This window comes from Hordeum vulgare, chromosome 1H (genome assembly GCF_904849725.1).
Source record: "Hordeum vulgare subsp. vulgare chromosome 1H, MorexV3_pseudomolecules_assembly, whole genome shotgun sequence".
NCBI classification, from domain to species: domain Eukaryota; kingdom Viridiplantae; phylum Streptophyta; class Magnoliopsida; order Poales; family Poaceae; genus Hordeum; species Hordeum vulgare.
This window is the reverse complement of record NC_058518.1, coordinates 501,126,144-501,152,173: the sequence shown is the minus strand read 5'-3', so window position 1 is coordinate 501,152,173 and position 26,030 is coordinate 501,126,144. Positions and strand designations below refer to the sequence as shown.

At 45.5% G+C, this 26,030-nt stretch overlaps 1 protein-coding gene and 2 pseudogenes across 1 annotated transcript; 2 read left to right on the top strand and 1 right to left on the bottom strand.

Annotated features, from left to right (window-relative positions):
- Nucleotides 1–7,859: 7,859 nt before the first annotated feature.
- On the top strand, nucleotides 7,860–19,926 carry LOC123402282 (annotated as a pseudogene).
- Nucleotides 8,098–9,363, top strand: LOC123419762 (annotated as a pseudogene).
- Nucleotides 13,473–14,774, bottom strand: LOC123419776 (histone H2A-III-like). Its single transcript, XM_045107218.1, has 3 exons — nucleotides 14,466–14,774; nucleotides 14,201–14,376; nucleotides 13,473–13,693 (listed from the first exon to the last, which is right to left on the bottom strand). The coding sequence occupies exons 1-2, from the start codon at nucleotides 14,664–14,666 to the stop codon at nucleotides 14,203–14,205; spliced, it is 375 nt and encodes a 124-aa protein (XP_044963153.1). The 5' UTR covers nucleotides 14,667–14,774; the 3' UTR covers nucleotides 13,473–13,693; nucleotides 14,201–14,202.
- Nucleotides 19,927–26,030: the final 6,104 nt, after the last annotated feature.

The window sequence follows — 26,030 nt, the reverse complement described above, 5'->3', positions numbered from 1 at the left end:
ACATAGTCTAATGGTGTTTGCGAATTATGATGTAGCTTGCGCTATAGCTCTACTGTTTTTATATGTTCCTAGAGAAAATTTAGTTGAAAGTTGATAGTAGCAAACTTTGAAGAGGATTGTCCTCGTTGCTGCGCAGAAGGCTTATGTCCTTAATGCACCACTCGGTGTGTTGCACCTCGAGCATCGTCTGTGGATGCTGTGAACATCCGACATACACGTTTCTGATGACTACACGATAGTTCAGTGCAAAATACTTAATGGCTTAGAAGCAAGGCACCGAAGACGTTTTGAAACGTCACGGAACATAGGACTCCTCCACCTCCAATTTCGGCCAAACCTTGAGGGTTTGAGGCTGCCTCTTCCCTCCCCCTCCCTCCTATATATACTGAGGTATTAGGGCTGATTTGAGACAACTTTTGCCACGGCAGCCCGACCACATATCTCCACGGTTTCACCTCTAGATCGCGTTTCTGCGGAGCTCGGGCGGAGCCCTGCTGAGATAAGATCATCACCAACCTCCGGAGCGCCGTCACGCTGCCGGAGAACTCTTCTACCTCTCTGTCTCTCTTGCTGGATCAAGAAGGCCGAGATCATCGTCGAGCTGTACGTGTGCTGAACGCGGAGGTGCCGTCCGTTCGGCACTAGATCGTGGGACTGATCGCGGGACGGTTCGCGGGGCGGATCGAGGGACGTGAGGACGTTCCACTACATCAACCGCGTTCACTAACGCTTCTGCTGTGCGGTCTACAAGGGTACGTAGATCAGACATCCCCTCTCGTAGATGGACATCACCATGATAGGTCTTCGTGCGCGTAGGAAAAGTTTTGTTTCCCATCACCAGAGGGGTTTAGGATGGGGTTTTCGGGGTTTTGGTTTGCAGTGGGCTAGGGTTGAGCATAAAAAAATCAAAAAAAATCAAACAAATATGAAACTTTCTCCCACTGTCTACTGATGCAACTACGTTGCTATAAAAAAATTGATTCATGTTATATCCATGTTTAAATGAAAAAGATTCACACAATTCATGTTATTGATGGAATGATCTAGGGTAGAGTATAAGTAATTCAAAAAAAATTAAAAAAATACAAAACCAACGCACATTGTGTACTTATTCAACTGAGTTGCTATAAAAAAATGGAAACTTGTTATATGCAAAGTTTAAAACCAAAATTCACACGTTCACGATATCGACGAAATGAGCTAGGGTTGAATATAATTAATTAAAAAAAATCAAAAAAAATATAAAACCAGCACACATTGTCATTTGACATCACATACTTAGCAAACAAAAATATAAACTTTGATTTTGAATTGGTCAACGTTTTTGTGAAAAAGTTGACTGTTTTTCAAATGAGCACAAATAATTCAAAAAAAATCAGAAAAATCAAAACTTGTGCCCATAGTCCTATTATGTTGCATAGCAACCAAATATATATATGAACATGGTTTATATACATTTGCAGAAAAATGCCTTTAAGAAGATGACGTTTACCCTACCTTATGAGGTCGTTTGTCACACATTTTTCATGACCATGGCTCTAACTTAACAAAAGAGCTCAGAATGATGACATAACAACCATATTTGAGTTGTTGTGGTAGCATTGAAACATCATACCTGAGTCAAAAGTTCAACTTATTCCAAATTTGAATTTAAACCGAAATTTTTATTTTTCATCAAATTTGAAATTCAGTTTGAAAACAATAATAATCAAACAAGTTTGATGGAAACATGTGGGTACATAGTGCCCAACAAATTTTATTACATGCCATAAATTTCAAATGATCAACAGTTCTATCTCTTCCGATCACGCCGTGTACCCTTCTTCGCCTTGGCATTTCTTGTTTTTGGTTGTACTGCACACACTTCACTTATCATCTTGGTTTTCTTCACTGGACTAGATGCTATCGCCTCATGAAACTCGATATCAGCTTCGGTTTCGACAATTTTGACAGTGTGCACAGCTTCAGTTTCAGTTTCGACAGTGTGCACAACTTCAGTTTCGACAGTGTGCACAGCTTCAGTTTCAGTTTCGACAGTGTGCACAACTTCAGTTTCGACAGTGTGCACAGCTTCAGTTTGAGTTTCGACAGTGTGCACAACTTCAGTTTCGACAGTGTGCACAGCTTCAGTTTCGACACTTGCAGCACCAAACTGTTCCATCCACTGACTTGTTTGCCTTCTGCTGCCACTCACTTGCTCTTTTTGTTGGCCAACACTGTTCGACAACAATAGGCTGACTTGGAAGCTTCCTCCTGAAAACAACAAAGCATGTCACATATTTATAATTTAAACAAAATCAGAATATGAACAAACACAGATAAACAAGCACATACTTTCTCGGATTAGGAGGAGAGAAAATGCATAGTCTGGATCCCTCTCTGTGCCCAAGTATTTGGCACCTTTTGCATCTGTTTTTGTTACCCTTTTGAGCCCTTTTTGGCTTTGCATCTTTCTTCTCCTTCTTGCCCTTCTTACTACTCTCACCTTTTTCAAACCATGCTTTGAATCTACTCTGTTTAGGTGTGCCTGCCTTTCTTTTTGTTAGAGGAGGACACATGGAATATTCAAGCGGCACTTCTGGCCACTGTTCCTGATCTGTAAGAGGTGGAATTGGAGTTGCATATGCAGCTCTGAATTTTGCAACCGAATAATACTCATGCAGATATGGATGCATATTTATATTTGGTTGGCCGGCTAAGAATAGAATGGCATGATCACATGGTTTACCAGTGGCCTGCCATTCGAGGCAACTGCAATCATGCAATTCAGTGTTAACAACATGCCTCCTTCCAGTCTTGTTATCTCTAACTTCAGCACCCCACAGTGATGATTTTTCAACAGACAAATCTGTAAGACCTCTGCTTCTGTTGACCACCTGTTGCACCACTGCTGGAAGTTTATCACCTTGCAGACAATCAGCAATCTTTTTTCTCAATTCCCACAGCCGCATGAGCATGATCCTGATTTGATCAACCATGTCATGCACAGGCAAATCTTTTAGCTGCTTCACCTTGTTGTTGAAACTTTCTGCCAAATTGTTGTTGATATGGTCACACTTGATGGCAGTGTTGAATCCTGACCTGTACCATAATAAAGAATGGTAGGTGTTCAACCATGTACCAAACTCCTCACATGTTGCCATTACCTTACTAAGATGATATGAATGTGTCTGTTTAGTGTAAGATCTTGCTGCTGGCCACATTCTCCCAAATTCATCTCCTCTGAATTTTTTGATCAAATTCATCCACAAATGGCCGAAGCACTCCCTTTGCTCAGCATGTGGGAACACATTTTTAACTGCATTTTCTAGACCTTTGTATGCATCTGTGTGTATTGCCAAAGGTGACACTGGCCCTAAGCATCTTTTCAACTGCATCATGAACCATGTCCATGAAGCCTCTGTCTCTGACTGAAACAAGCCAATAGCAACTGGAAACATCCAGTTATGTCCATCTAGAGCATTACATGCTGCCAACTGACCATTCCACTTGCCTGTCAAAAATGATGAGTCTATGCTCAAATATGGACGACATCCTGCTTTGAAGCCATCGATGCAAGGCTTTAAAGCCATAAAAAATTTGGAAAAATAAACCTTGCCATCCTCTGATACCTCAGTATCTATCTCGACAACACTGCCAGGTGACCTATTCTCCACCTCTGCTTTGAAATTGAAAAGCAGCCTAAATGTGTTTGCCCAATCACCATACAAATTCTTCATTGCCCTTTGTTTAGCCTTCCACACTGTGGTATAATGCAGTTTAATGGGGTACAACTTTTCCAAGTCTACTTGGAGTCTTTTTGCAGTAGTGTTGGGTGTTTTGGCCAAAATTGGAGTTATCTTTTCTGCAACCCAAATCTGTGATGTCATGCTTGATTTTTTCTATGAACTTGTGAGACAAGTATGTTTATTAGGGATTTGGTTAACCCTGACAGTACTTCCATCAGGCTGCACTCTAGCAGATATGTACCACTTGCAAGCCCTCCTACCACTACCATCAAAACCTCTGCACTTAGCATAAAACTTCTTTCTATCAGTCCAAACTGTCTTGGCATCAAACTGATGTCTGACTGCATAAGTCTTGAAAGACAACCTGAACTCATCCATGTTTGGCCAAAACTTCCCCACTCGAATGACAGGGTTTTCCTTGTCATACACATGCACTAGCTCTTCATCATGTGCATCATCTACATCATCTGCAGCATCTTTCATCAACTGTTCATCATCTACATCATCTGCATCATCTTTCATCAACTGTTCATCTACATCACTCAATTCTCTGTCATCATTATCACTTGTATTAGCTTCATCCCTCTCCTCCTCATCTCTGTCATCGACTGGAATGCCAAATAGTTTGGCCATCTCAGTATCAGCAATTGGTGCAATGCCCAAATCAGTAGGCTCCTCCAACTCAACTGCATTCCAATCAACAACATTAACATTTCCCTCTTCTGCATGTGCATTAGCTCCATCGGCTATTACTACTAGATCCGTCATAATGGGAACGATATGCCTCTGCGAAGCCCAATCATCATCTGCCTTCTGCATAGCCAAGTGTGACGGCACATAACCTACCTTCGAGTCAATATTCAGATCAACGAGCTCAGCAAAAAATTCAGCCCCGAGGCTTGCCCAGCCCTCTTGCCTATCGATTTCAACAACAATATCTTCACCATCTTCAATTCTGACATACTCTCCTTTGAAATCATCATACCGCAATAGTGAAACCTCTTGCTCTGGACCCCAAAGCACAGTTTCCCCAATTTTCTCCACCAATTTTCTCACTGCCTTCTCTTCCATCGACTGTATCTCAATGGGATCAATTTCTGCACAATCAACCTCCCATTTCACAATTGTGTCTCTCTGGATGTTCTCAATGCTACCATCAACTAATTTTGCCGTCGATGGAAAGAAATTGATTGCAAATTCAAATGTTTCAGGAGCAGCATTCCCTCTGTTATAGGCGGGCGGGCAGCGTCAGACAGAGCAAAGATTGCCTTCAATCGCACTCACAAAATGGGCGGGAAGGGAGGTGCATTACCTGTTCGAAGCTGAATCTGGCGGCTCCTTCTCGACCTGACCACGGGCTCCTCTCACCGCGCCGCCCCCTCTCACCTTCTATCGATTTCACCAAGCAAAACAGAGAGCTCAGATCTACAAGGCGGAGGGGATTGGGACTAGAGTATCGAATTCACTCACCACCATGGCCGCCGCCGCTGCCGAAAGGGGGCTACGCCGAGAAAGAGGGCTCCTCCGCCGTAGCCGCCGCCGGAGCTGAAGATGTCGGGCAGTTTCGGACAGCTCTAGTCGGGCAGTTTCACGAGATGCAGTGCTAATTAATTTGGGCCCAAATTAGGTAAGACATGACTTAACGCAAATTGGACTAGTTGACTAAGGTTTTATCGCATGTGTGGCCGTGAGCTATTTTCTTCCTGCAAACCGTCGCACGAGAGCTATTTCATCGAACAACGTCCCATTCCATCCAATTCGCAGGAAAGACGTCGCATAGGAGCTATTGGCCCCATCAATCCACCCCAAGCCGCCACTCACATCTACAAACTCGATAATGTAGAGTGCTCTGATTCTCCATATCTAAAACGGTGTCATCATCAATCCATCCACATAACGTATCGAGACCAACAGCTGGTGCAGCAGACCTAAAGCGCATAGCGTATACACACATTTTAGAAGCCTCCATCATCATTGGACCACTGACCCATCTTCAGAAGAAAGATTTGCATCATCCTTGCCAGTCCGAACATCCGTCGATGCCACCACGGCACCACCACCCTGCGATCATCCGTACGTCCAGACGTGAAGACTCTGGAAGAACTGTCGTGCATAGCACCTGCCAATCTGGCATGACTCAGCGCAACACTTGTAGGTCAGGCATGACTTGACAGCTTCACCAAAGATTTGTGCAAGACAAAGCCGCTCCACCTCCTACCTCTGTCATCCAGCGTTGCTCCACAAACAATGCTTCCAAGAAAGAAACGCAACGCAATGCTCCCAAGGAAGACCAGATCCTAGGGTTTTCCCTGAAGTAGTGCCCACCACCAGCAACCGTCAAGGACCCACACAGTGTCCACCACCACTCGGCCCTCAAGGCAACGCCTTCAGGAAGGTCACGGCATCAAGGACGCCGCCGCCACCCATCGGAGTTAGGGTTTTCACCCAAAAGGCAGGTAGGGGAAAGTGGAGGAATAGACGTAGACCGACGTCTCCAAGAAGAAAAGTTGCGCCCTTGAGCATCGTCGTCGGTGCGGCCGGCCGGGGCCGATCAAGGGGTTTCCCACAATCTGGATCTCCTTCACCAGCTTCACCTGCGGCCACCGGCCAGGTCTCGAGAAGCCACGCCGGCACCGCCAGGAAAGAAGCACACCGATCATCAGGCGCCTTCGGCCAGCAGAGAAGGCACGCCAGGCCCTAGTTCACCGAAGATCCATCTGCCGTCCAACCAGACCACCGGTACCACGCCAGTCCAGCCAATTGCCGCAACACGGAGGGGCCTCGCCAGAAGGGTCGTCGCCCCAGATCCAATATCGCTCTCTAGCGCGCAAGGTAGAGCAGTAAGGGCCCCGCCGCCGCAGTCCTCGACTGAGCCACGGGCTTGCCCGGCACCAGCCTCATGCAGCGACAAGGGAGGGAGGGAGAGGAGTTGGTTACGTCGCCCGAGAACGCTGGATTCCGGGATGGATGGGGAGAGGGTAAAGAGAGGGTTTTGGATCTAGTCTCTCTAGTGAAGGAGGTGACCGGAGGCGGGAGATCAGGCGACGGCGGCGGCGGAGTTCTCGCGGAGCCGCCCGAGGCGGAGCGTGACGAGGCGCACCTCCAATAGATGGGGAGAGGGTGAAGAGAGGGTTTCGGATCTAGTCTTTATTGTGAAGGAGATGGCCTGATGAGCTAGCTAGGAACGCTTTATTTTTTCTTCTCGAATGGGTGGAGATGTAATTTGTTCAATATGATCGATATAAAGCTTGTCGGATGGCATTAATTAGGGCGTGAAGCCGGTCATATATCCTATCCCATAGCGCACCACTCTGGTGTTTCTCTCCAGCCCGGAGCAGTTCCGCCGGCGCCAACCATCGTCTTCAGCGCGCTAACTCAACCTCCTGTACAGAAAAAAAAAATGAAACTCCATGGGCACTAGCACCCATGGTTTTATTGATATAGAAGAAGCATCCCTCATGAGAACCTGTACAGGTACGTGTCCAGCTCTCCTCTCTCTCCCCACCTTGTTGCGTGCTCGCTAACCGTTCCCTGGTTTTGTACCCATCCAAACCCTAGATAGCAGATCCACTTCAGAGATACTAACATACTCCGCTAGCTCCCCTTGCAATCTTAACTAATTGGCCAATCGACATCGCTATTTAGCCCATGATTCTCTTAGTTCGTAGCAAGCCCATACATCCGAGGAATTAATCGGTCAATTATCAATGAAGATAGTGGAAGAAGCTGCTTCATGAGGCCTCGTGGTTCATGAGGCCTCGTGGTTCACAATCGGGACTGACAGTGATCTCCATTGCACTTTCTCCTTCCAAACATGTACGCCGTGCCATGCGCGTAAGGGCACCGGCTCGTCGTATGTTTGTCCACAGCGAGAACATTAGAGAAGTTTTTTTTTCTTCATATTTTTCCATTATGAACTCTGTAGTCCAGTAATGTGCGTCAACCTAACAAATTCAGTAATAGTCCATAGAACTGCATGGACTGCTGTTGTGATCTCATTACGTTTACGTTAGTGTCACCTTTTGTTCAACCAAACAGCTCCTAAGGGTGACTGGGTGGGCACTCGATGTGCCTTCGGTGGATCTATAATAGTACTGGGTTACTGTGTTACATACAGTACTTGAATGATATATGTGAGATACAATTAATTTTCACATGCACAATTAAACCAACATGGAGATAAGTGCACTTTCTTCAGCACAATTGCACGACTTAGTTCTAGATCTGCTCTGTTCCAAAATCCAAATAAAACAGATTTTCGGTTTATTGAATTCTATAATAACTTATACTTCAATTTACGATGGTCAAAATTTCATTTATTTTGTATTTTGACATTCCCAATTTTCCATTTCAGTATTCTTCCACAAAAATGGATTCTAAGGGGGTGATTGCTGCTGCTAATCTAATCGATGATCTAGTGGTAGAAATCCTCTCTCGGCTGCCGTTCAAGTCTTTTTGCCGCTTCAAATGTGTCTGCAAGGCCTGGCTTGCCTTCGCCTCTGATCCACACTACCATGGGAGACTGCCGAAAATTCCCACCGGACCTTTTCATGGAGGCAATGATGGGTCTGTTGCCGAGCTTGTTAGCATGTCCCCAAATGACGAGGAAATTAATGGGGCTCTTACATTCTTGCCGCACCATGAGCATTTAGAATTTGTGGACTGTTGCAATGGCCTAGTTCTTTGTAAGTACAAGATCAGCCATGCTTCTGCGGAAACTTGCCACTTCATCGTGTGCAACCCTGCAACACGGGAGTGGAGGTCGCTTCCTGTTCCTGATACTCACCCTGACCCAACTGAGTTCGTCAGCGACACTTTTTTGGCCTTCGATCCATCATGGTCGGCACAATTCTATGTCTTTAACTTTCAGGAGAAGTTTGATGGTTATTGGTCACTCGGTATCAACAAACTTGAGGTGTTCTCGTCTGACCTATCCACATGGATTGTGGATGCTGCATGGAGTCCTTTTGTAGATATTTGTAATCCACACCACTTTATAGGAGGAGTTTTGTACGTGCACACAGATGGGGGTGACATTCTGGGGTTGGAGGTAATGGGTTCTGGCATACCACCGCGTCATTTTACCGTCAAGTTGCCGCATGGCCATTCGGATCTCGTGTCCGGTTGCTTTGGGAAGTCATCAGGGTTCTTGCAGTGTGCGCTACCAGAGGAGAGCGGGCGTACTGTTGCAGTTTTCAATCTTGATAGTTACCATTCCGACAAATGGTCTCTGAAGTATCGTCTTAGCATGGGCATTGCATTTGGAAGGGACGACTTCCTTCACGGCGACGATGAGGGCTGGTTCCATTGGCTTGATTATCAGATTGTCGCTCTTGATTCGGAAAAAAAGGTTCTCTTCCTTGTTGACAAGGTAAGGATGAAGCTTTTGTCGTACGACATCATCACCGGGAAACTCAGTGAGGTTGAAGATGGTTGCCGTACTGACTACCTTTATTATGTGGCATGCTACTCAAAACTTCCAATTCTCTCCTCTTTGGAGCATAGACAAGAAACTTTATAATTATTCAGGTTCTGAGTGACAAGAACCTTGTTAATGTTGTGGGTATTTGTGTCTGTTTTACAATACTAAGGATTAGGTTGGTAACATGGTGTAGAACCAGAATAACCTCAATTGTGTTGCAATCGCAAATGAGCTTAACTTGCTAAGGACGATTTTAATTTATGCAAGCTGTTGTTCTTATATATGGTAAAGCACACCTTCTGAATGTTCTTACCAGAATGTTAGGGACTGGAGATTGTATTTTTTATTTCAACTTCTCTTGTGCTTGCTTGCTTGCTTTGCTTTGGCTTTATCGAAAAACTTGCTCTGATTTTGGAAGGAAATTAAGGTAATCTGTGAGGAATATAGATGGGCAACATGGAGGATTTACTGATAGTCCTCATTCCTGTGTCCAATGCGAACACACTTTTTTTTACATTAATAAGATCAGCAAAAAATAAATTATTTGACATGGCCCATGGACATGTTTCCTACATATCAATACAGTTTCACACTTGAGCATCTTTACCTCTCCCCTAATAATAAAGCACGGAGCGCTTCTGCGTCCGTCGTGACTTTTTTGCGAAAAAGTCCCTCCATTTTCGAGCATTCAACCCGCGGTACCTGATTAAGTGAAAAAATGTTTCAGATTTGCAAGAAAGCCCCTCGCCCCCGGATCGGATCCGCCCCATCGCCGCAGGGCCGCCCCGCGCCTCCTCCGCCCCCCCCCCCCCCCTCCCCCTCCTCTCCACCGACCGGCTCCTCCTAGCACCCGGCCACAGCCCCGCCGGCCACCAGGTCGCCACCAGCCACCTCCTCCACCTCCGGCCGATCGCGTCGAGGTGGGTCTCTCCCGGTCATGGGGTCGGCGAGGAAGGCCTCGGTGACGCCGAGGATGGGGTCCTTGGGCGCCGGCTCGACGTGGCCGAGGAGCGACGCCATGGCCCGCGTCGGGAGCATGGGCGGGGCCCCACGTCGCCGGATCGCGGAGGCCGCGCGGTGGTACAGCGTCGCAGATGTAGATGATGGACACATCTTTCTGTTGTGCTTGAATTTTATGATGTTACTATGGTCAGATGTGGAGATGATGGGCAGCCGTTTGCAGGGCATACGACGACTACACCAGCCTTCGTTGTAGGCTATCACGGCGGCTCGTCCCAGTTCGGCGGAGGTCGGTGCCCAAGAAATCAAAGCACAGGACAGGAGAGAGTGTGTCCTTGGTTCTTGGGGTTGATGTCGCTTGTTGGATTGTAAGTATCCGATAGCTCTGTTTCTTGCAGCTGCTCGTGGGGGATTCTCTCAGTCGCATTCGAGGGCGCCGACGACGCCGATGCTCCAGCCGCTGCTGGGCAATCCAGTTGGGTTCCCTCCCAAGAAAATCCCCAAATTCATTCTGATCCGTGCGGGTTCTTGATTCGTCAGAGTTCAATTTCTTGGTTTCTGTTGCAGCCGTTGGGAGTGCGCCCTTCCCGTACCAGCACCACGCGCCGACCGGCTATGGTTTCTTCCCCGGCCAGAACCAGATCGCCGGGCAGACAGGAACAGGGCAACCGCGCGGCCACTCTGGCGGGGTAATTTGCGATTCATCATTCGTTATTTGGGCTTGTCCTGCCATGGACTAACTCATTGGTTTCTTCTTTGGCTCAATGTCAGCAGCCTTCAGCGTACATTCTTTGCGGAGCGGCCACCACCTGGGTTTTGGGCTTGACGCCATTGTGCGAGGCTTGCTATGACGACTATCCTTGCCAAGGATGTGCTTCAGCAGCACCCGCAGATGGGCTACCAGCTCCCGAGTCCAGTCACCACCTACGTGCTTCAGCAGCCTCGGGGTCAACAGCGCCAGCCCGACATCCCCCTTCGCCGATCTTCTTCACCGGCACCGGCTGCCGTCGGCTCACGCACGAGGGCACCAGGTGATCAATGGTGCCCTGTTTGCCGTGCGACCACAACACCGGTTCTGGGCCTGGAGCCGCTGCGCGAGGTTTGCCACGACTATCTCCTCGCCAGCAACGTGATTTAGCAGCACCAGCGGATGGGCTACGTGATCCCGAGTTCAGTCCACAGCTACGCCAGTTCTTCTTCTAGCGCCGCGCTGGCGCCGGAGCAGCGGTCATCTCCACGGGAGTAGTAGAATGTAGCTAGGCCATATCTCGTCGTTCCTATCTGAACTTTGGGACCCTTCAGCACCACTCTGGGAGTGAGAATTTCGTCTGAACTCTGGGAGCCTTCTCTGCTTGCTCTGTTCTGACAAAGATGCCGCTCTGAGTAGTGATGGTTCTTGTGATGATATGCCTATTGATCTGGCCAAATTTGGCAATACATACATTTCGTAGATCAATGACAGTATGACACCGTATACTCGTGCTTGTTTCCTTTATCATTACTCTGGCACTATAAATCTTTGGTTCTTTTCTGACGCGTTGGTTTTGCCTCAAGTGTTTGACTGTTTCACTTTCAGTTTAATCAGATGTCCATGAGTACTGAAGAGAGATCCATATTTTGGGACGAAGACTATGAAACCATTTGCCTTGATCTTTACTATTCTAGCTTCAGTATCCACAGGCCTGCACAGTAAGAAGTGTAGAGCAGTATTAATAATCACTATGCTCACTCAGATGATATACGTACTCCAAGAACAGACTTGAGCCATTTCATACTACCCTCATCTTGAAGAACATACTATCTACTGTAACTTATAAATAAAAGAGCCATTGACAATTAAAATGTACCTTGTCCTGAAATATATGTGTGTGGAGCTCAACTGATGCTCTGCTTGCCATTTGGGCATTTCGGTGCCTATAATTCAAGTCTGATATGATAATAATGTCAGTATCAAATGTTGCAAAACATATAAAGACTCACTTCAGTAGTGCATTGGATCACTCATCACTCACTGTCAGCGATGCGTGTGAGTTGTGGACCATCCTGGAAGACTGGTGGAAGTTTCGCAATATCTAGAGCAGCAGCTAGCAACCTATGCACATGTTATAATCAGCAAGGCAGAAAATGCTAATGTTCCATATATTTTGCATGCAAGAAGGAATGTTTATCCGTTCAACGAAAGCCAGCAGATCACGAAATTGGAGGGATTGTAATTAACCTTTTTGAATGCTTGAGACTGAATTGGAGAAGAACTATGGCAACCCCTCCAGACAAAATAGGCCAATGCATGAATCATATATCTCATCAGGTCACCGTCTTTCCAAACTTTGCATTGCCTAATGCATTGGAGGTTAGAGTTGCCGATCTTCTCTCTAATTGTTTTTCTGACTGTTAGGGTACTGAATTTTGTAGTGCTAATAAGTAACAATTGGACTTGAAATCTGTGCATGCACTATAATTTTTGTATGTTATTCTAGGGTAAAAATATGATAAATTATTTGCTTGATATTTGAGAGTAGACGGATATTGTAAACATGTTCTATTTTTTATTTTTTCGCATAATTAGGTTATTTTATTATTAGGGGAGATTTTAAAACTTCAAAAGAAACTCCTTCCGTCCAAAAATAGACGTCTTACATCTAACATTATAATTGACATTTATTAAAATTAATGCCGCATAATGGCAAAACAAGTAGGTTTTGCATTTTTTTTCTAGTCCGGTGCAACGCACGGGCATTTATACTAGTATATACTAGCAAAAGAGCCTGTGCGTTGCAACGGGAGAATGCAAGGAATGAGTGTCATGCTCGAAGGCATATATATTCTAATGGTACAGTATTATCAAACATGTCAAATATGTACCCTCAGGATCCTTGTGCACGTCGGATAGCATTGCGGATTTTTGTTAACGTTTAACTCACTTTTCTTCTTCTTACTCCTCCCATTATCTTTGTCCCCTAATTCAAGATTGTCTCTATAAGCAATGGCATATTCGACATGCAATACCGACGGGTATTGAGGGGGAGATATAGAAAATATAAAAAATAAAGCATTCTAAGAGCGATTGGAGTCGAGAAAGTCAATATAATCCTGAAGATAAAATGCTACTTATGGTATAAAAAGTGTCATTCTGCTTCCGCTTGTTTGATTTTCAAAGACGGGTGGTCGTTCATCATCATGGTGATTACATAACTCGGGCTCTACTGCTCTTGGACATTACACCTTCTACATTAATTAGACAACTAAATAATAATGACTTGACTGAATTAATGAAGCACATGTTAAGTTTGATTTTTTGACAGCAAGCCATACACAAAGTAGCACGGGATCATAGTAGGCATGCTGGAACACTTAGCAAATAGCAATAACATGATTTTATTAACCAGAAATAAGAATTTTCATCAAGACACCAACTATATAATTCCTCCAATCACATATATATAGCAAAGCTTTCACAACTATGAGAACTTGGAGCATGCTCTAAAACCTGACCAAGTACCATGTTATTCCTCAATTTGGTGTCCATCTTCAAGGAATATACGGATGGCATTGCCATCTCTCTCTGGATCACCGCTAGCAAATCCTTGGTATGCCATGTCAAAAAATGGGAAATGGTTATTCAACTATAGAAACACAAGAGAGATATGTAAACCCTTAACTGATAGCAAGGAACTAAGCTTTATGGCTAAACAGTACCAAACGGAAGTACTGAAATGATCTGCTGATTGTGAGTAGTTTGAAACCAACACTTTTCATATCAATGTTTGTGTGCAATAACCATCTAGCCACAGACTACATCAGTTATCTACAAGACAAACAGTTTCAGACATTTACGCACTAACAGTTCCAGTTAACTATTTTTCAGACTAAAGCAATTTCAGTAAACTGCTTGTCTTACTAATAACAGTTTCAGCAAACTCGTTCAAACACAATCAGATTAGCACCCCAATAAGATACAACCTCAAGGATCATGGGCATGCAACATATAGTTCATAAAAAAAAATTCAAGCAAGGCTATCGGTTCAGCTCCCCATCATCACCACACAAACACATTCAGAAACTTGCATGAACTGTATATCTACAAAATTACCGTCAAATTGTAGAGGAGCATGGCGTCGATATCGGCCGGCATCCCGCCGCCGGAGATGAGGGCGTGCCCCACCAGTTGACACATCTCAGCGTCTTTGTCCAACGCCAGCTGGATGAGGCGTGGCGTGATCCGGGTCCTATTATTTTCCGACGCCACGATGTCGCGCGTTCCAGGAACTGAATCAGAGAGATACAAAGAAACGGTGAGATCTAGAAATAGAGGAAGCGCGCGGGGGAGGGGAATGAGCAGAGGGTAGGATGCGTACCTCGAAGGCGAGGTACTCTAGGACGGCGGCGAGGTAGACAGAGGTGGTGGCGCGGATGCGCTCCGCGTACCTGCCGGCCTTGAGGTGCCTGGCGATGCGGCGGACGGAGAACTGCAGACCGGCCTTACACGACCAGGTCCTGCGCTTCGCTTTGCCCGCGGGCTTCGCCTTTCCCCTCCCGCTGTCGCCGGAAATGCCCATCTTCGGATTCGCGGTGGAGAATGAGCGGGCTGGTGATGTGGTCGCCGGAGAGACGGTCGGGATCTGCGAGAGGGTGGAGAACGGTTGCAGAGGGGCGATGGCACGTTATGGCAGGGGACGAGCGATGGGTGTGTTCTAACTAATGTGTGTGTGTGTGTGTGTGTGGGGGGGGGGGGGGGGTTTGTGAAAAACTGAAACGTTTTCCTCACTAAAGAAAGGACTGCGGGTTTATTAACAGAAAACGGAAGGGCCTTTTTGCAAAAATGCCATGACGGACGACCAGAAACCCTATTTGCTTTATTATTAGGGATCTATATATATACTAATAAAGCAGCTAACGCTTTTGTCGTACGTCGTCATGGTAGTTTTGCAAAAAAAAACCCAAGGTTTTAGATGTTCAACCCGCAGTCCCTGTTTAAGTGGCACTCTAGGAAAAACGTTTCGCTTTTTGCGTAAAAACCATTGCAATTGTTAGAAATTATGCCCGCAACCCTTATCCCGGACCCCGAGCTCCTCCTCCCCTGCGCCTTCTCCCTTATCCCCGACCCCGAGCTCCTCCTCTCCTGCGCCTCCTCCTGGGCCTCCCTCGCGTGTCGTCCGGCATCCGGCGCCGCCGCCGCCGATTCCTAGGTCACGCCGTCGCTCCCCTGCCTTCTCTCTTTCCTCTCTCTCTCTCTTTCTCTAATATCCTTTTCTCTCCTTCTCACCAGGAGCTCAGCGCACCACGGGATCTCCACCGGGCAGATCCGGTGCCTCCCTCGCATAGTCCGGCGTCCGGCGCCACCGCCGATTCCGAGGTCACGCCGCCGCTCCCCTGCCTTCTCTCTTCCCCCCCCTCTCTCTCTAATCTCATTTTCTCTCTTTCTCTCCAGGAGCTCAGCGCGCCACGGGATCTCCATCGGCCAGATCCGATGCCTCCCTCCTGGATCCGCGCGCCATACGACACAGGATGACGATGGAAGGGCTCTGGGAGGCGGGGGACGGCGGGAAGTGGCGGATGTCAGCACGAGGCGGATCAGGTCAGGATCCGTCGTGGTGACGCGTAGTGGAGGCCACCGACGGCGGCGCTCCATGGCCATGGCTGCTCGGCCTCATGGGAATAAAGGACAATTTGGATGGTGAGAAGAGAAGGGAGAGTATCTACCTACCGATTACTTTCACATTAATGGTGACAGTTTCATTTTCCTGTTAGTGACTTGCTTTGGTAACGTCAGAACAAAGGCATGTCATGTCTACCTAGAACATTAATTTCATGCCGAAGCAGGCCTTTATGCAAAGGAAATTTAGATGGTGTTGTTGTGTACTCTAAAGTTTGACAGGCATATATTCTCATGGTACCTTTATATTTGCAAAGAAATTTAGTAGTGTTGTTGTGTACTCTAAAGTCTGACAAGCATATACTCTCATGGTACCTTTATGCAAAGAAATTTAGATAGTGTTGTTCTGTACTCTAAAGCCTGACAGGCATATATTCTCATGATACTCTGCTCGATGTCTACTCCATTCCAGGTGCATTTGTGTGGATGAAGATAACAATATAATCGCCTAACAGAAGTCACCCAACCTATAAATTCAGTCTGCTGCTTCCAGAAAAATGTCAGGTATAACCAATCCGGTTTCTTCATCTTTCAGCTTGATGTAGAGGCTGCGAGATCGACAGTCTTTCTTAGAAAAATGTCTTGCATTGCTGATGTGTTTACTAATTTGTAATGACATGTTTTGCATGAAGTGCGGCGACGGTCATAGAGCACGGAGGGTCTGTTCTTATTCGACGAGTGAAAAGATCGGAGGTCAGACGTGGAGAACTAGGAGGATGAGAGGAGAAGGCTGTCCATCGGCGGGTCACTCAAGAAGAAAGCGCTAAATGCGTCAAGCAAGCTTATGCATTCGCTCAAGAAGCGGGGGAGGAGGAAGGTGGAGCATCAGGCTTCCTCCTTCACAATTGAAGATGTCAGAGACGAGGAGGAGGAACGCGTCGTGTTCACATTTCAGCAAGAGCTTTTGAGCAGGAACTTGCTGTGTGACAAGCAAAATGACTATCACATGTTGCTGAGGTTGGTGCTCAAACATAACTCAGCAGCAGACAAAGAGTTGTCGAAGCATGGACAGAGAATTTCTTGTTTTAATTACTCTAGAAGCCTAAAACTACCCTGCCTTTTTATGCACTGTAGGTTTTTGAAGGCAAGGAAATTTGATACTGAGAAAGCCATTCATATGTGGGCTGAGATGCTTCAATGGAGAAAAGAATTCGGTGCGGATACAATACTCGAGGTGCGTGAGACTAATGATGCTGGCCTGCAGGAAAAGTATCCTTATTCTTAAACTAGACTTTTACTTCTTCTCGACAATATAACCACCACTTGCCTCTGACAACTGAATCCTGTAGGATTTTGATTTTGAAGAGCTAGACGAGGTGCTTTCCTACTATCCTCAGGGTTACCATGGAGTTGACACGCAAGGAAGGCCAGTATACATCGAGAGATTAGGGAAAGTTGACCCGAATAAACTGATGAATATCACTACAGTTGACCGCTACATCAAGTATCATGTGCAAGAGTTTGAGAGAGCCTTCTTGGACAAGTATCACGGCATGCTTCTACATCGAACGACGTTGCCTCTGAGGACCCTTTCTTTGGCTATTTTCCTTGATTATTAGTCTAATTGCATAATCCCATGCAACAATCCAGTGGTTCTTGCTCGAATCACTTGGTCTGTTTGAGATTTTCTTTGGTTCTTGAACTGTTCGGTTTCAACAACTCTGGGGGTATAATTTCCCATTGAATGTGAGTCCTTGGCATGAGAATGTAGCTAGATACTGATTCATTTAGTGAATATGTACTTATGTGATGCAAGTGCATTTTTTTGGCGTTAGCTGATGGTGTGCTTGGGTATACGCTTGATCTCCTCTTTCTGGATATAGTTCTTTTCTTGATTTGTTCTTTTGAGGGACTTTGCCTTCATTTAGTTTTTTAATCAGGATATCATCACATACATGTTATTATTCTTATTAAGAAATATACTTCTTCCGTTCCTGGTAGAAGTAGTTTGACATTGTTTGTTTGAACTGTTCAATTTTTACAATAGATATCATGGCTATCTGATTTGGCTGGATGTTCATCTACTATTAGAGATTTCACTTTACACTATGTCCTTTCTCTCACACACTCAAGAATTTGAAGTTTATTTTCATAAATAATGCATGGCCAGAACTTCAGTCTATTTTCTGTTCTTAGTGTTCAGAGTTTACTTTTGTTTACATCTAAAGAAGTGTTTACTTCAGTTCAATTATTTTCTGCTAGAAATAATGTTTATCGTTTATCTTCCTTTTCTAGCCAACCTCCGATGCCCACCACATAACAAGAAGCACAGTTTTTCCATTACATAGACCATGTACATTAGGTTAGGTGAATTGAAACTCTTTGCTTCTATTCGATTTGAAGGACCTTCACAATAGTTGTTCTGGGTATTCTGTGATAGAGTTAAAGTATGAGCCTGTATGTTGTTAAATAATGAGGTGACCAAAGTACTTGGATCCTTCAAATTTTAGTCTGCTATAGTTGAGTATAAGACCGTACATAACGGATCCTACTATTTTTCTACATTACTAAATTACCTACCATCAAATACTTTCTATGTGTAAGTTGCTCATTAACTAGATAATGAAAGTATTTGTTGCCGAAGAAAGAGGATAAACGGTGGCATGTGTGCGAACTGTGTTGAAGTAGAGAACGTAAACACATCCTCCTTCTGTTAGGAGTATGTAGTATTTATTTTCCTGTTAGGATGCACCAAGTATGTTTATCTTTCCGAGAGATCACACATGACATATTTGGAGCTTGCAACATTGCACTTCTTTGCTGCAGCATTATGAGCCAAACGCCCCCGCGATATCCCGCTCCGAGTCGTCCCGTTTCTCTCGGGTGTAAGCATTTTATTTCCAAAGTAAACTACAACCAAATTCCTTTCGTGCAAGATACTTGCATCATTCTGGATTACACATTGGCTGATGACATCCTTCCTTCTCGTTCTTTTTTTTGTTATAGGGATTTGAGTTTGTGACAGCCCGATGCCGACGTTCCAGAAGATTCCCCTCTCTTTCCGTTTTCGTCGTGTGGGTATTTTCAGTTGCCGCATCATCATCGCATCACGCGCATCATCTGCATTGCATCGGCATCTCCGTTGCCGCCCGTTTTCAAAACTTGCATTCGTTAGTAGTTGCCGGTTCTCGTCGTCGTCCGTTCTGAGTCCGACCGCACACGCACGCGCCCGCGGCACCGTCGAAACCTTGTTTTAAAAGTGCGTGTAAAACTCTCTCTGATCGAGGTGAAACTTGGCACGCGGTCGCGATTAGATACAGCTAGGCCGCCTGTCGAGTTTCGTCGCAATCAGAGTTCGTCTGGTACCCGAACGGTCGACCGTAGCGGCACCGTATTCGGTTTACCGTCGGACGTCTGTCGGTGTTTTTAAACTCGTGCCGCGCCGCCCGCTCTCCCTCTCGTCTCCGGTAAACGCCTCTACACGACCGCGTAACCGTTCCCGCGTTCGGAATCGTCCGAATCCGACCCCGCGGTTGGATCCGGATCGCGATTCCGGTTAACCGAGTCCCCTTTTTCCTTATAAATACCCCCTCCTCCTTAATTTTTGGACAACCCCTCTTCCCTGCCTCGTTTTCCGCGCCCGACCTACCAAACCCTAACCCTAGCCGCCCACAGCCTCTCTCTGTCCCGCAGCCGCCGCCGGCCCGCGAGGCCCGCACCGGGACCATCCGGCGCGCCGCCGCCCGCTGCCGCCTCCTGCGCTCCCGTGCGCCCCACGCCTCCTGCCGCAGCGAGCCGCCGCTAGGAGCCGGCGGTACCCGAGCCTGCCGCCGCCGCCTCGGCCTCGCCCCTTGCCGCCGGAGCCCGCGCTCCACCGCCGGTCGTCGGCGTTCCCCTGCCCTGCCGCCGTGCCTCCTCGCCGGGACAAGCCGCCAGCTGAGCCGAGCCGCCGCGTCGCCTCCCGCCGCCGCCAGATCCGGCCGGCCCCCTCGCTGGAGCCTTGTCGCCGGCCGCCGTTGACTGCCCGCCGCCGCTGGAACCCCCGTCCTGCCCGTGCTCCAGGAGGGAGACGACGGGGGACGCTCCAGGCAGGCCCGTCCCGCTCGCCGCTGTGGGCCGCGCCCATCCAGCCGGCCCATCACCGTGTGGCCTCTCCCGTGCCGCACACCGACCGGGCCAGGTCCGAGCGCCTCGAGCCGGCCAGGCCCAAGTGGCCAGGGTGAGCACCCCCGTGCGCTTGTGTTTTTTTTTCTCTTTTATTTTTTTTTCTTTTTTTTCTGTTGTGTGCTGGTGGTGTTGGGCCTAGTAGTAGATCCGGCCCATTAAATATTAGTTGTTCTTCGGAATTAGTAAATTCCAGAAATTAGCTATATCTTAGAACGTCCGTAGTTTCTAAACCGTAAGTCGGAACGACGCGTGTAATATATCGTTTTGGGGTAGCTTCGCGAGTAGAACACGATTACCCAACATGCATATTTGTTTAACGTTGTTTAGAGTGCCTAATGCCTCGTTTTACGTGCTGTTTAACTAGGATCCGTTCCGTAGTTAATTCTCGGGCGTGTCCGGACTGCCCGTATGCCATGGATTTAATGTCCATGTTTTAGGGACCATATTTCTACGTTTTTTAGAGCGGTCACTCGTATTTTTCCATGTAGGGTTTTGCCGATAGTTTATTTTCCCGCTTAGAGGTATTATCTCGCATTATTGTGTGGCTTTATTTTGCGTTGCAAACCCCACATATTATAAATGTTTCCGGGGTAGAGAAATCCCAGGGATTTTTCTGTGCAATTAGTTTTAGCTTTTGAGGAAGTTAGTTCGTGAGTTATTTTGTCGTGAAGCCCTTTTGTTTAATTCGTAGGATTTATTCCGTGCCTCGTTTGAATTAGTTGCCAACTAGGGAGTTGATCTTGGGTGTTTTGTTTAGCCTCTAGTATTTTTAGTTGCAATAGAAATGCATGTTTAGGTGTTGTTTGCTTGCTCTCAAGTTGCTTGAATAGTGCTGTTTTAGAGGAGCTGAAATATTTCTAAGTCTGGAATCTGTTGTTATTTTGTTGCTGTCTTGTCTTGCTTGTATCTTGTGATCTGTAGCTCTTTTGGAGTTGGTCCAATGGAATTAGTTGTACCCCTGATGTTTCTTCAGCATGCTGTGAAGTTTCATGCCATTTGGAGTCCTGTAGCTATAGGTTTTTCTGCTGTCAATATTGCTTCAGGCTGAAAACTGCACTTTGACGAGGTGTTATTTTCACTAAGTCTGAAATAGTGCGTGAGATGCCCTTTTGTATCTTCTTTTCCTAGTGCTCCTTGTTGCCACGCTAGTTGTTGTCAGCTGTTCGTGGTAGTGCTTCTTGCCCTCTTCCGTGTCATGCTTTGCTTGAGCTCTTCGGAGTTGGGTGGCCAAAGTTGTGAGGCGTAGAAAGTGCCATGTGGCTGTTTTTGGCAGATTGTTTCGTTTTCCTGTTTTGCTCGTAGTTTCCGAACCGTAGCTCCGATTTGGCCATGTCCTACATGAAACTTGCTTAGAATCTCGTGTAGTTTCTTTTTCTCTTGCTGGTTGTTTGTTTTAAAGTGCTCGTAGCCGTCGTTGCATACATATTGCATTCATGCCATCATATCTTGCGGTGTCCGTATCTTTTGTTCCGTAGCTCCGTTGGAGATGTTCCTTATGTGTAGATTGCTTGCCATGACGCGTAGAATCACGTGAACCTATTTGTTTTGCTGTTTAACAACCAATTAAATGCATTAGTTCAGATCTGGACAGAATTGTAAATTAACTTGTGAGGTCGTCTCGGAGATGCTATATGTCATTTCCGACCTCGTTTAAAATGTCTAGATAGGTAGTTTATTTTCCGCTTCACCTCTTGCATGTTTGACAACTTTAATATTGCCGTGTATCTAACCGGGAGTGAACTAAATAATTAACGTGGAGTTTCGTCAATATGCAACTCGTGCATATTGAACTTCACTTAAAGTGTAGTGTTGATTGTGTGATTTGTCATGTCGTGACTTGCATGTATTCAGTAGCTCATGCATCATATGTGTTGTGCATCGTGTGGTGAATATCGTGTGTTGATGCTTGTTTCTGGCTTGCTCCGCCTCGGTAGAGTTCCGCAAGCGTGTCGGATTGTGAGGACCCGTTCGACTACGTCGGTTCGTCTGCTTCACGGAGGCTTTCTTCTTCCAAGCGGGATCTCAGGCAAGATGATCATTTCCCCAGATACCATTACTATCATTGCCATGCTAGTTTTACCATTGCTGTCGTTTATGTCTCGTTGCCTACCACCTGGTAAATGTCAGCCTCTTTACAATGCCATGTTAACCTTCAACCTGTTCACCCTAGCAAACCACTGATTGCCTATGTTACTGCTTGCTTAACCCTGTTGATAGCGTTGCTAGTTGCAGGGCAGTTTCTTCCATGCAAAGCATGGGTTCCTTGTTATATCACCATATTCAATGCTATTTAATTTAATGCACCTATATACTTGGTAAAAGGTGGAAGGCTCGGCCTTTCTAGCCTGGTGTTTTGTTCCACCTTTGCCCCCTTAGTTTCGGCTACCGTGTTATGTTCCATAAACGAGCGCTCCTTACACGATCGGGGTTGTTATGGGAACCCCCTTGATAATTCGTTTTAGATTAAAGTTGTTCTGGCAAGGCCCAACATTGGTACTACATTTGCCTAATCACCTAATAATTTGCATAGGGACTTTCCGGACCCCGAGGATAATTTAATCAACCCCCGGGCCAGTGCTCCTCATGAGTGTTGGTCCAAAACAGAGCAGCTTATTAACGCTACCCGGGGCAACTCGGCGTTTGGCGTGGTAACCATCGCTCATCCGTCGTGTCCTGAGAACGAGGTACGCGACTCCTATCGGGATCGTCGACACGCCGGGCGGCCTTGCTGGATTAGTTTTACCTTTGACGAGATATCTTGTGCATCGGGATTCCGGTGATGCTTTGGGTAATCTCAGAGTTGAGGTTTTCCGCTAGGGAATCCGACGAGATCGCGAGCTTCGTGATTGAGGATTAATATGCGGCTTGTGGTAATTTGTGATGGACTAGTTGGAGCACCCCTGCAGGGTTAAATCTTTCGGAAAGCCGTGCCCGCGGTTATGTGGCAACGTGGAAACTTTGTTTAACACTGGTTCTAGATAACTTGAATTTAACTTAATTAAAACATGTCAACTGTGTGCGTAACCGTGACTGTCTCTTTCGTGAGTTCCTTCTCCGATCAAGGACACGGTAGGGTTATGTCTGACGTAGGTAGGTGTTCAGGATCATTCTTTTGATCATCTGTAGTTCACGTCCGTTATGCGTAGATCTTCCCCCTCTTACTTCTTGTACTCGTAAGTTTAGCCACCAAATATATGCTTAGCCGCTGCTGCAACCTCACCACTTAACCATACCTCACCCATTAAGCTTTGCTAGTCTTGATACCTTTGGAAATGAGATTGTTGAGTCCCCTGTGGCTCACAGATTACTACAACACCAGTTGCAGGTACAGGTAAAGGTTACATGATGCGAGCGCGTTGATTGTTCATTTGGAGTTGCCTCTTCTTCTTCTTCTTCATCGATCTAGGATGGGTTCCAGGCCGGCAGCCTGGGATAGCAAGGATGGACGTCGTGCTTCTTTTGTCGTTTGTTTTCGTCCGTAGTCGGACCCTGCTCTTACTCTTGATGATTGTGTATTGTACTGAAGTGACTCTGATGCATCTTGTGGCGAGTGTAAGCCAACTCTTTATATATCTCTTCTTTTCAGTACATGTACTTGTAACGATATCCATTCTTGCAACACGACGAGATGCGCTTCTATCCCTGACGAGGCCCTCGTGCCAAATTGAGGATAGGATCGCATCTTGGGCGTGACAGAGTTTCAACAACATCACATGCCAAGTACCACAAACCTTGTTGAATCTGAACTCATTAAGCTTCTTGTATGGACTACCTTGACTTGCAAAGCATATTTCTATGAAATGAAGGCTTTCATCATTATTGTAGCTAATGTTTATAAATTTTCTTGTGACTAGATTTCTTGGGAATAATAGCCTTTCAGGGAACCTCCCAAGCTCAATAGGATCTTCGCTTAGAAATTTGTATGTAATGTGGTTAATTTTATTTACACAGTAAACGAAGGAAGGAAGTTGAGAGGGCTACGACAAAAACTGGATGCACTTCGTGTACAAAACGGACAATCTCTCTCGAAGTATCAGCGTTTCGAACGAGAACTCATCTCTTACAAAGGGATTTCATTTTTTTTTGAACTTATTTGAACTCCATACTTTTTGTGTGTTCAAAATGCACCATTCAAAGGCACATCACAAAATTTCAACAATTTCTGACTTCATTTGGTATTCTTCGTGCATTTACTTATTTTTTTTGAGCTAGTTGACCCTGAAATTGAAAAGCACTACAAATGAACTCTGAAAATGTTGAAAGTTGGCATGCTATCATCATTTCACCCACATAGCATGTGTTAAAAAGTTGAGAGGGCTACGACAAAAACTGGATGCACTTCGTGTACAAAACGGACAATCTCTCTCGAAGTATCAGCGTTTCGAACGAGAACTCATCTCTTACAAAGGGATTTCATTTTTTTTGAACTTATTTGAACTCCATACTTTTTGTGTGTTCAAAATGCACCATTCAAAGGCACATCACAAAATTTCAACAATTTCTGACTTCATTTGGTATTCTTCGTGCATTTACTTTTTTTTTGAGCTAGTTGACCCTGAAATTGAAAAGCACTACAAATGAACTCTGAAAATGTTGAAAGTTGGCATGCTATCATCATTTCACCCACATAGCATGTGTTAAAAAGTTGAGAGGGCTACGACAAAAACTGGATGCACTTCGTGTACAAAATGGACAATCTCTCTCGAAGTATCAGCGTTTCGAACGAGGACTCATCTCTTACAAAGGGATTTCATTTTTTTGAACTTATTTGAACTCCATACTTTTTGTGTGTTCAAAATGCACCATTCAAAGGCACATCACAAAATTTCAACAATTTCTGACTTCATTTGGTATTCTTCGTGCATTTACTTATTATTATTTTTGAGCTAGTTGACCCTGAAATTGAAAAGCACTACAAATGAACTCTAAAAATGTTGAAAGTTCGCATGCTATCATCATTTCATCCACATAGAATGTGTTAAAAAGTTGAGAGGGCTACGACAAAAACTGGATGCACTTCGTGTACAAAACGGACAATCTCTCTCGAAGTATCAGCGTTTCGAACGAAAACTCATCTCTTACAAAGGGATTTCATTTTTTTGAACTTATTTGAACTCCATACTTTTTGTGTGTTCAAAATGCACCATTCAAAGGCACATCACAAAATTTCAACAATTTCTGACTTCATTTGGTATTCTTCGTGCATTTACTTATTATTATTTTTGAGCTAGTTGACCCTGAAATTGAAAAGCACTACAAATGAACTCTGAAAATGTTGAAAGTTCGCATGCTATCATCATTTCACCCACATAGCATGTGCGATAAAGTTGAGAGGGTTACGTTAAAAACTGGATGCACTTCGTGTACAAAATGAACAATCTCTTTGGAAGTAGAAGCGACCCCCACAATAAGAGACGACATTCTTCTTCTCTCATATATGGTGGACACTAGCTCACCTGATTTTTCAACCGTCGATGATGGTCACTACTCCTACTTCCCCTAGTGCATAACCAATATCTAGCACAAGGAGAAGAAGGAGAAACGACCCCCCACAGCAACAGTCGACATTCCTCTTCTCTCATGTATGGTGGACACTCCCTCAGTTGACTTTTCGACCATCGATGATGGTCGCTACTCCTTCTTCCCCTAGTGCATAACAAATATCTAGCACAAAGAGAAGAAGGAGAAGCAACCCCCACAACAACAGTCGGCATTCTTCTTCTCTCATGTATGGTGGACACTCCCTCACCTGATTTTTTGACCGTCGATGATGGTCGCTATTCCTTCTTTCCCTAATGCATAACAAATATCTAGCACAAGGAGAAGAAGGAAAAGCGACCCCCATAACAAAAGTGGTTCCGCTGCACGCCACGTGGTTCCGCTGCACGCCACGTGGGACTAATGGTCTTTCATTTTTAAATGACTGTTTTAATCAAAAACAGATCTGTTACAAAAGGGATTTCATTTTTTGAACTTATTTGAACTGAAGACTTTTTGTATATATATGTGGTCGAAATGCATGATACCATGAAGTTAGAAAGGGCTAAACCATTCAAAAGTAGCAAATGAAGTTAGAAAGGGTAAACCATTCAAATTTGGAAACTATAATGGCACAAACAGAAACTAGACATATATAAATTGGTCCAAGCAGTACATGATA